This window comes from Glycine soja, chromosome 8 (assembly GCF_004193775.1).
Source record: "Glycine soja cultivar W05 chromosome 8, ASM419377v2, whole genome shotgun sequence".
In the NCBI taxonomy this organism is placed as follows: domain Eukaryota; kingdom Viridiplantae; phylum Streptophyta; class Magnoliopsida; order Fabales; family Fabaceae; genus Glycine; species Glycine soja.
Window position 1 is genome coordinate 22,358,070 of NC_041009.1, and position 12,132 is coordinate 22,370,201.

Genomic DNA, 12,132 nt, shown 5'->3' on the forward strand with positions numbered 1-12,132 from the left:
TATCTTTACAAAAATACAATCAAAATAATTATAAAATTGTTATTAACTTTAATATCTTCTAGATAAAAACTCAGAAGAAGTTAAATTCTTGTTGTTTTAACATAAAAGAAAAGATAAAAGAGAAAAAAATTAAATAATTATGATGTGATTTTAATATACAAATAACACATGCATAACATTTATCAAAATTAAAAGACTAATTTTTTTAAATATGAAAATTTATTTAAAGAATTAAATTTTCCCAACAATTTTATTTTTTTTGTACACATTAGTTTGAGAATCAAAATTCTCACCATATACACACCAGTATATTTTAAAGGCTAAAATTTTCAATTATTTGACAAGACTTCGGAAAACTAAAATTCAATCTATTATGAATTTATGTTCTCATCATGCTTTATATATACTGTAATATCATGCTTATTTGGCGATAAAAAAAATATCATGCTTGTTTATTTTAAATTATCATTTTAGGATGATTAAGTTTTTTCTTTTTTTCATTTCCTCTCCCTTCAAACAAGTAGGAGGATTTATAATTGGATGTTGCTAGGTGGACTCGGTATTATTGTTGAGTGCACCTAGCACTTAAGAGAAAAGATTGAAATACTCTTGATCCGTAAGTCTTTCAACTTGATCCGTAAAAAGGCTTACGAATCAACTTGATCCGTAGAAGTCTTACAGATCAACTTGATTCGTAAGTTTTTTTACAGATCAAGTTGATCCATATAATTAATATCAACATACGGATCAACTTGATATGTATCAACCTTACGGATCAACTTGATCCATACGATTTACGAACCACTCTTACGCATACCCATCACAAATGCGAAAAAAGTACAAGGATAGTTTTAACATTTTTTATAAAATACTGGGTGCACCAATAATAATGCTGGGTGCACCTAGCAACACTCTCAATAATTGATGAAGCCGGTAATATTACGTGCCTCTTATCTTAGATTTATTTGCTGTGGGATCCGTTTCACGCGACCGAAATGTGGTGTGTATTTATTGATTTATTTGTGACTTTATGCCTGCATTGCCACTAGTTTTGTTTGGTGTCTTAATAAATGTTTGTTTCGTCCATTTCAACCTACTTTGATCTGAAACGAAGAATGACTAGAGAAATCTTCCTATAAATTTTTCTATTATTCTGTAAAGAATGTATTAAATAAAAAATAAACATCTTTAATATGTGAAAAATATAAATTGTATATATTCCTTATATACTATATAGAAGAAGTAGGATAATTAATATATAAGAATTAATAATGTTGCAGGAGAATTTAGAACTATTATTCTTTTAAAAAAAAAATATAAGTTTGTGAGATTTCTACAATAACGTATTTAAACTCATGAAAAAAAATATTTGTAAAGAGAGTTTGACAAAGGGTTTCTTGGTAGCACTTCTGTTTAAACATTAAATGAAGAAATTAAGAAAATTACAATCTACTTTAAACTGCAGCTTAATTACTTTGCATTTGATAGTAGTAGTATAATGGGGACTTTGCGAAGGAGCAACCTTAGACGCCAAAGCTGGTGATTGATGAAGAAATTAAATTAAGGCTTTTAACGGTGGGAGTATATTGCTGGTTAGCTTTGCCTTCGATTTCGATAACAAAACGAAAGTTAGGAGTTTAAAGAATATATAGATGAAGTATGTGACAAGGTAGGACTTGTTCGGTTATGAAGAAAATGCAACAAATAAAAATTAAGAAAGAAAACCAAATTAAAGATACAATTCTCCTCCACTTTGGACGTGACGTGAGGGAAAAAGCCCAAAAGGAGAGAGAAGAAAGATGGTGTTGATCTCAAAAGTGTTTTCTCCATTTATTAAAGAAACTCTTTATTATTATTTTTTGTGAATTACTTTGTATCTTCGTATCTAATTCACTTAATTTAATTAGAATAAAATTATAATATTACTTAATTTAATTGGCATCTCAGATATAAGTATAATCCCAATTAACATGTATTCATGAGCCATGATCGATCATCCTGATCAGCACTACAATATTTGTCTCTTTGTTTACTTTTTTTTTTTTTTTTTTCTATTCTCACAAGGTACTATTCTAATAATTAAGAGGATAAGGTCCATATATACTCATATGAGAAAGTATGATCTGTCCTCTTACAGTTATAATCCTTTCACTAAAGCGATTGCGTGTCTCATGTGGCAATCACTGTATAATTAAAGTTAATTAAAATAGCCAGATCATATATAGAACTATATATATCCATGATGTGAAACCTCTAAGTAACTATTCAAAGCTAGGCATAATTAATTCACATAATTAAAGATGTAACGATGATACACTTAATTACAACACTCAAACGGCATGCGTTCTACATATATCTATTTTTAGTATGAAATGAAACGAACAAGTATTTGTTAAGTCCTATATATGGTTTTGCATGCCTTTGTGCCACATATTAAACTATAATAAAAAAAAAGCAAATTAACCTATATCATATATATATCTAGGCCATTACCATGTAGTTGGTACCGCAACAACTTGGTGCAAAACTGTGAGCCTAGCAGATACATATATCTATGTCATTAATATGACTGTTGATAATCTCAATTTCTAGGCTCATTGTTATTGATTGGTGGCCTGTGACTCGGTCTTCCATGATAATCCTTATTCATCATGTTTGCAATCTCTTTTGCAGCGTCAGCAAATCTTTGTGTCTCATCTTTCTGAGGTGTTTCTTCAGAAATTTGATGTTCATGACTTGATGAGGAACTCCCTAAGCTGGATTTAACTGGCACAGCAATAATGCAGTCTTGTGAACATGACTTCGGGTACGTGCTGGTGGGAATTCTTCTTGGAACTACGAAGAACTTGGTGGATTTCAAATATTCCTTTGGTCCCATCATCATAAGCTTCTGCATTAATATAAACTAGCAATGTCAAAACTGGATCTGCATAAAATGTGTATATATGTGTGTGTGTCTGTGGAAGCTATAAGTTTTGCATGATCAATATTGCTTTGGTTCCATTATCGTATGCTCTCTTTATTTCCAATATGTAAAGACGACTGAGGTTCAACTTATTTTATAGAAAGAATTATTTATGAACTAGGAACTAATTTTGTGAAACTCTTCAGTTATATATATGGACCATATATATGATGACTCTATATATATAAGCTTTATTGAAATGAAAAACAGACAGAAATTTTATGCAATGCGCATATCAGAGAATAGAACCTGATCATCATTCTTTTGGTCTCGTGATCCAGAAGACTTCTTCAAACCATCATCATCCTTACCTGCCATAGAAGCAAAACATACGGGGAGCTAGCCATGAGTATAATTTCTTTGATGAATTAAATAACACACTATAACGAGTGAACAGAAAAATAAATTGGTTTAATTCGTTTTATATTGCGTAAATATTAACAATTTTCCTTAACAAAAAAGACAAGGATGTTGGGCTTCAAAGTTTAGGAAATTGCTGCACATTAATTCACACAAATTAATTAAAATATATGTACATGAAATCAAAAAACAAGTTTTCCACTCCAAGACTAGTGATGAATGCTGACTAGCACACTCACAAGAGATTTCAATGCCTTTTCACTCAGTTATGTTTTGGAAGGTGGTGCCTGGGCCCATGATAATCATCAGTGAAAGCAACATAACCATCCATTTTGAGCATTCTTGATTTTATACTTTTCTTCCCTTTACATTTTACTATTTTATGATCTCCCTCCCTTTCATCAAAGTCACATATTCCATCAGAATAGGTTGCACCTGAAATCTTTGAAGTCTCTCCTCCATATGCTCCTTTTCCATTCTTAGAGTCCACACTTGTCACCTCATTTGTGCCAAATTTCTTTCCACCAAGCCCCAGCTTCCTCACGTGACCAGCTCCACTTCTCACAAATGGTTCCTATATATCATCCCCATTATAATGCATGATCATTAAATATGCTGAAATAAATCAATTAATAATAAGATGAAACAGCATATGAATATAGACATGCAGTTAGAAATTAAAGTGACATATATATACCTTTTGAGATGACACTCCAAGCTTGTTTTTATTCCCTTCCTCAACTACAGTTACCGCTATGGCAATTAGATCATGCAATCAATCTTTAGCTTAATTGATCTTTAAATTTGGGGTACTAATTAATAAATGGGGAATATTATTTTACCTGGAACAACTCCTGCTGATGAATCTCCTTGGACAGTCATGACCAAGAGACATCCTAGTAAAAGGGTTGAGAGCACCGTGATCTTCATCATCTGATCAGTGTTTCTTCTTTTCATGAGTTTGTGTTTTTCTTTAACAACTGAAAGAGAGGAAACTTAACTAGTACAGCATGGGTTTTATACAGTGTTCAAAGTTCGACCAAGTCAAAGCTAGGGTTCCGATTCCTGTTCTTTTAATCGTTATATTATTCCTCGGTATGCCAAAAACTTGGGAAAGCTCAATATCAGATTAATAAATTAACACTTAGAAATGCAATTAAGTTTTTCTTAACTCAAGAATAATTGATTATTAAAATAAGGGTGCTTCTCAATCTCAAGTTTGAATGTGATTATATGGTTCGAATTGAAACTGAGCAAGCAGTCATAATTTGATCTTTAATATTCACATACAGAGTAATGTTCTCTTTATATAAAACAAATATAAAGTGAAAAAAATGTGAAATGAAATAGATATGTGATTAAAAAACAAGTGTAAAAATTATTATAATATGTAAACAACATTACTCACTTTACATATTGCCTAATCCTCATATACTGAAAAGTGTAAGCAACATACATTATTATTATTATTATGTATAAAAAATGCATGTAAAGAAAAAGCAATATATACTGAAAATTAAAAGAAAACTTTATACAAAATCATTTTTTATGATGAATTTGTTAATAACTTAATATATATTAATTACAAAACAAATATTTTTTTATTAAAATAATTTCCTATTTAATATTTATGTCAAAATATTCCATAGGTTAAATTACCGATCTTCTATCAACCGTATACACGAAAGTCGTTCAAATGAATTCTTAAGTGAACCATATTTTTTCAAAAAAAAAAATGGAAGCGACAATTTATATTTGTTTTTCACGTTAAATTGCTACACAATGATATACATGATCACAAATATATATACTTGTAAGATTGGAGAGAGGAACTCATCATCACTTTTTTCTAGTCAAATATGCCTTAGGCTATGCTTGACCTTGGTTGGCTATATATGTTCGAGCCAGCTCAGCGTCTATGGCAATATATGTTCGGTTGGCTATACATAGTTTAATTATATAATTGTCATGGACCAGTATACTGTGTCTCCAAACTTGAATTATTTAATGAGGAAATAGCTACTTCTCAATATGTTCAAATGTTCAATTAACATAGGACCACAATATCGTAGCGTAGCTCCTTGCAAAGATGGTTTTTAAGACAAAATTAATGTTCATCATGGCAAGAAGAAGACAAAATGATTTATTAATTTGAAGGTCAATGTTAGAGTTTGATCCAGTACTGCAAATCAGTTGAATAACAATAATTTAACAACAATAAATAAAGTCATGCACACATATTCTTTTGTAATAATTAAGATCGATTACATGAATTATACTATATATTATTTGGCTAAATTAAAAGAATTCTGAAATGTTATTCATGACAAGAAGGCCAAAGAATGTAACACTGTCCTCTAAATTAATCTCAATATCCATGAGAATCCAAGCAAATTAAGAAGTAAAAGAAAAAGGATTGTCACAAACAAATTTTATAACATAACAAGGTGTTGAATTGCAAGGACATAACTCCCCAAAATGGCTTGATATATAGCATCAAATTAAGAGCCTATGAAACATGGGCTATTGATTTTGCATGTGCCTGGAATTGCGAAGTCATATGATATGTACAAAACCTTTTTAACAACCAATGCATGCATTAATTAAACAACAAGCTTGTGTTACAGTAAAGTTTAAGAACACGAGGGCGTGACCTCCAACTTCAAGCTAGTGGTCTCTTTTTGAGAACAGCGTGCCACTCACGACCAAAGTCGGTTTGTTTTGAATGTTTTTAAGTTGAAAGCTAGTGGTCTTGTTACTAATTCTTCTACCGCATTATTATAAAGAAAATATTAAATGTTTTTTTTTTAATTTTTAAGATGTTACATATATTTATTATATTCATTAATTTTTTCATAAAATGTTAGTAAAAAAATTGTAGAAACATTTTTAAAATTAGAATAAACGAATCTAGTTGAAATTATTCTTTATCATCTTTTTCAATTTCCCTTTTTAGGAGAAAACTCTCGTGAGCTTCTTTGCTACTAATAGTGAAGTGTGAATATCCTCAAGTATAAATAAATAAATAATAACTGTTTATATATAAAATAGATTCACCGACACCAAGCACGTTGCATATTCTAATTTATATATATCTTCCGTTGGAAGCCTTATTTCGAGAGGAAATCACATTGAAGTTCATTGTCTTTTTCGGTTGGTATTGGGGGACACTCCATTTTTAAAACATTTGAAAATATATTTATATCACATTTCTATAAAAATTTACGTTTTCAAATCATAATATTGTACTTGTCTACATATATTGCAATGCATTGATACATGATGATATATACACTGCGTGTATTATTATGTACATGTAAAAGTGGTATGCATACTTGCTTTGTACAAATATAATTTTAAAAAAAAATACACACGCATGGGTTGGTTTATGACATGTCAAATGGAGTCTCTTAATCAGTTGAAACAATTTAAAAAATTAAACTCATAATAATGTTTGTGAAAATGTTGGACAAAAACAAAAAATATATATTTTAATTTTTATATAGTTTCAAAGTTCAAATATAAGTGATTTTTTTTCATATTTCCTATATCGGAGGTCTAGAAGTATTCCTAACGAATAATACATTTATGTGAGACTTACAAACTTGTTATTTTCTCAATAAAATAAGGCATAATTAACCTCTTTATTTTTTATTTGTTTTTTTTATCGAGGACCTAAGATTAAGGAAATTAACACACGTGCACACTTTAAAATTCTTCAGGTGTATAGAGAGAAATAACATCTTACAAATTAAGCTTTGTCTATAAATTATAATTTTTGTATTCGTATAAATTGAATATAAATATCGAAAATTTTACAATAATCAATTAACTTAACTAGATTTCTTCCCTACTTATAATTGTGATTGTGATGACAATTAAATAAACTAATTAACCGAAACTTATGTACCAAAAAATAAGTTTTATTTTTTTATACTGCTGGTATATGAATAACCATGGTCATTGTAACCTACATATGTTTGGGGAGCTTTTGAGGTTTGGGGACTTGTAATTTAAGAGTGAACCAATTAGGTTGTTGTTTCTGGGGGTTTAAAATTAGTTCAATTTTCAAAGAAAAGAAAAATTGTTTACCCTTAAAGAACATAGGCACATGCAATGCCACCAAAATCGCATTTAGAAGCACTACAAGAGGATTATTTAACAACCCAAGAAAAGATTCCCCTAAGACTAGACCTTATTTCCCATATTGATCACTAATGCTCGTCAAAAATATTGATCACTAATTCCACGGTATATATATATATATATATAACTCTTAGAAAGTATAAAAATAGGGCCTGCTCGAATGAAAATATCTTCTTATATTGATTCAAACTCTGACACAGTGCTTCCAAAAATAAACACTAGTAGTCATCTTTGTCAGCAGTTGCTTCACTCTACTGCAATGGATATTGGAAGTTCATCGAGCATTCCTTCAGAAAAAGCTTCCTTAAAAGGCACTTCCTGCTCCTAATGCCAACTATTGGATATGATAACTAAATTGGTCGGAAAAACGGTAAAATTGATTAAGTTTTTGGTTCAGATAAACTATAGAATTAGTTCATTGAAAAATCAATAAAAAAAAACTGGTAAAAGCTAGAGAGAAAAAATTACAGGAGGTCAATGAAAAATGCTTCATAAAATATTTTATTTATTTTCTTTGAAAAAATGAAAAATCAACTTAAATTATTTGTCATTTTCCTTTTAATCTTAAATATAAATTTGTTATTATTAATAATTAATATTTAATAATGTATAATGTTGAAATTTAGACATTTTTTAAACAGTAGAATATAAAAAATAAACAGAAATTACAATCTCAAGATAGAAATCCTAAGCACATTGGCTAACAAAAGATGTTGAAGGTCTACAAGATGTCCAAGTATCCAAAGGAGTAATTGATGTAGAGTCCTGTCTCGCCAACCAATCTGCGCATTTATTACCCTCTCTATAAACATAACATGTTGCAAACTTAAGTGTCAAACTGTTAATGCCTCTCCTTCAGAGATTTAACCTCATTTTGATGAGTGAAGTATGCGACTGAAGGTAATTGCTACCCTGTGTCACCAAGTAGAGAGTTGAAACTTAGATGTTTGAAATACCACACAACATGAGTTATTAGGCATGCTAGTTTTATATAGCCCATTTGATATCTATATATTTCCGAGAATCAACCAATTCTATTATGTATTGTTCACAAAATTTTGGATTATCTTTTTATTTTTTTATTTATGATTACTTGATAATTTTCACAAGTATAACTCTCACTTTTTATATACCCAAAAATTCTTTCACAAAATAATCCATTTTTTCAGGTTTATTGGTTTTGTAATGAAAAGTATAGGGTTTTAAGTATTATAAAATTTAATTTAAACTTTTATGTGTACTAAGAACCTATAAACTTATATTTTTATTTTAGTTTTTTGTATTATAAAGTTAAAATATTATGTTTCTTTAATATTTTATTTATTTGTTTATTATTATGACTTTTATTATTATTACTAGTCGATAACCCGTGCGCATGCACGGGTCTTTTGTCTAAATGATTTTCGATTGAAAAATAAAAAAAAGACATTGTAAAAAGATAAAAGGAATAACATTCATATAAATTAGTTGTAATGTCAAATTGTTCAAAGATAAATATAAAGACGTTGGAAATAAACATAAACAAACATTGTTTTGCAAAATAACATTGCAGATTTTCCTAATCTATATCACTATCATCCCAATCAATTGCACACCTGATGACAACCTCCTAGATCTTCTCAGCACGCCTATAGTAGAATGAGAGCTCGTCTCCATGGCTAAAATCACCTTCTTGAAGGAATTTATACCAAGGGAGAGTGACATACTTATCACCGATGCCTTTGTCAAGCACAACTACATTCCATTGCAGTGGAGGTCCGAATCTTCTGAGAATTGTCATATGATCACCACAGTGGATTAGGCATTGTGTGACAGAGGCTGAAAGTTGCAGTAGGAAAAAAAAAGAGTTAGGCATTGAAATTAATATTTGTATAGAAGATATAAATGGATATGAATATTTTACCAGTGGATATGGTGCGCCTAGCATTGATTGGGTGATTTCATATGTCCAGATGTGTTTTCTTGTTGCACGACGCCTTTTGCATTTCTGCTGGTCTAATGGTGGAGTGAAGTGGAGGTCAAATTTTGAGGGGTGGTCGCAGGCCAGGAAATTTATCGTGACAGATTCATAAATCTGCAGTTCTGTCCTCAATCTTGTTAGGCCATCAGCAAAGTAAAGTTTGCCTTTGTGTTGTCTGACTTGAATTTCGTAGGTTTTCCCATCATACTTAAATTCAACAATTTAAGGATAATTTGGTAGCCACTGGCGTTGATAGAAGCCTGGTATTTCTATGGCGTCCTGCAATGGGGAAAAAGTATTTAAAAAAGGAAAAACAATATCAGAAGCACAAAAGATAAAATAGGGAAAGGAAGGTTTTGATTTAACCTTGTCACAATGGAAGGCAGCTTTAAATTGCAATATCAATGGTTGTCTGATAGCAGGCAATCTCAACTGCAGTGCAATGAGAAAAAAAATGGACTTAGCATTTAAAAAACATGTATATTGACTAATTTAATTGTCTGCAGGTCTAAATTGGGGTGTTGCTGCAATGTAGTAGTAATTGGATTTAACAGTTCTAATTTAGGATAATTAAAATAAGATAAGAGAAGATGCATATAATATAAGACGCGGGAAATTAGATGCAAAACAAGAAAATAAGGAATACAAAACATTGCAGAGATCATAAAATGCAGCAAAAGCAAATACAATAGCAACAAGAGTTCTTAATCAGAGATCATATGATTGAACAAATAAGAAAATGCATTTCATGATTCGAATTAAAGGCCAAAAGCAAGAAAGTTTGAAAGAGCAGAATCAGGATTATAAAAAGAATATAATAGATGATGTATATCAGAGATGATATGATCGAACAAATAAGAAAATACACTTCATAATGGTAATGAAGGACCAAAAGCAAGAAAGTTTGAAAGGGCAGAGTCAGCATCATAAAAACAATGTAATAGATGGTGTAGATAACTGAACTACTTAGAATCTTAATACAATAGTTGGAAATAATGGTAATAGAATGCTACGAAATTTAATAGGCATTTAAAAAGATTTAACTTAATATTGTTTTTGTTTTGTTTTGGATGGGGTATAATCACACAGGATATGCATAGGCTGTGTTTTCCTACATGCATGAGTCAAATGTTATTCTAGATGACATGCTACCTAGGGTTCATTGACAGTGACAATATAGTAGCATCATTCAAAATTATTGAATAATTTTCTGGATTCGTTACCAATGAACAAAAGTAAATTAATATTTAAATTTCTTACTATGTATTTAACAATAGAACATCAGAATCACTGGAATAGGTTTTTGAATTAGTATCAACAAAATGTCCAAATTGAACATGGATTGCGATAAAAGCACAACATGAATGCAAAAAGTGTGAGGGACAAAAATAACATTTAAACGTTACTAATATCTAAAGGGTAAGATAGATGATAACGTAGTATGCAAGAAACCTAACACAATGGGCACAAATAAATGAAGCAGAAGCAGGGAAAATTGAATTAGGGCTTTGCCACAAGAAAGAAAGTTGAGCGAGACAATGATGGATTCAAATGCAGAATTGTTCAATATGTCTGTCCTAAATTGGAATTCGAAAACTTAAGAAAACATAGATGGCAAGATGTTGAATTTTGGTTCGGGATATGGATGAAAAATGTAACCAAATGCAAGAGAAAAATCAGGAAATGAATGAACATGCAGTCAGGTTTGGGTTTAGGCTTACCTTGCTTGAGGCAGTCGATGAAGCAGGAAACATGGTGGTAGTCTCTTTGAGAGAATAATTTGGTTAGAGTTGAAATGAAGGTGGTAGAGAAATGAACTGTGGTCTGATGATGTAAAGTAGTGGGTGATGGAAGGGTCATTGCTTTTCGGGGGGGTGTAAGTGACGGCAAGTTAAGTGGTTTGGGAACTGTGGAGCATTGAATGTTTCGTTCAAAGATTGGACGTGAATTGGCAGAATGATAAGTATGAAAGATTGTGGTGGTGGAGGCAGGTGAAGAGGTATTTTTATTGCTGAATATAACAAAGAGTAAGTTAATTTTTTGTATTGTTATAAATACAATTTGCATCATCAGATGAATGACCTGTCTAATGCTGAAGTCGATAATGATTTGGCATAGATAATATTTTGCAAGGCCAATTGATTATCTAAGAAAAGATAAATGATTATACTAAAAGAATAATAATAAGTGTATCATCCTAGGAAAACAGGCAGAGTAACATATAGAATTCATTTGTTGAATGGTAGCATTTAAATTGAGATAAGCATTTTATTTTCTTTTGTGCAATTCATGAAAGAAATGGTTAATTTGGAGTTCATGAAAAGGGATGAAAATTTAAAATGCAGCAAATAAGAAAATGCACTCCATAAAGGAAGACTGGTTTTTTTTTAAATTAATGAATTATAGATTGGCTCATTTGATGATGTTTTAACTGTATATCAAAGATCATATGAGTAAGAAGCAAATTCAGTTGTGGTTAGAATTAAATTTGTAATTGGAAATAAATTGGATTTACCTTCTAATATTTGTAAAGACCTCTTTGAAAACCACATTCGTGGTTGAAGTCATTTTTTTTGTCCTGATCATGTATTAAAATTCGAAGTCCTTTCTTTGACTTGACTCTTGATAATGCAACATATAGTTGGCCATGTGAAAAAACTGGTTTTGGCAAGTAAAGTCCAACTGAAGATAGTGATTGTCC

At 30.5% G+C, this 12,132-nt stretch overlaps 1 protein-coding gene across 2 annotated transcripts; it reads right to left on the reverse strand.

Annotated features, from left to right (window-relative positions):
* Positions 1-2,258: 2,258 nt before the first annotated feature.
* LOC114424453 lies at positions 2,259-4,298 on the reverse strand. Of its 2 annotated transcripts, none has more exons than XM_028391304.1 (5): positions 4,168-4,298; positions 4,023-4,066; positions 3,761-3,899; positions 3,215-3,276; positions 2,259-2,890 (listed from the first exon to the last, which is right to left on the reverse strand). In XM_028391304.1, exons 1-5 carry the CDS (start codon positions 4,280-4,282, stop codon positions 2,582-2,584), a joined length of 669 nt encoding a protein of 222 aa, XP_028247105.1. In that variant the 5' UTR covers positions 4,283-4,298; the 3' UTR covers positions 2,259-2,581. The 2 variants fall into 2 exon arrangements, with proteins under 2 accessions (XP_028247105.1, XP_028247104.1); XM_028391303.1 differs by having other exon boundaries at positions 4,023-4,078.
* Between the last annotated feature and the right edge of the window lie 7,834 nt (positions 4,299-12,132).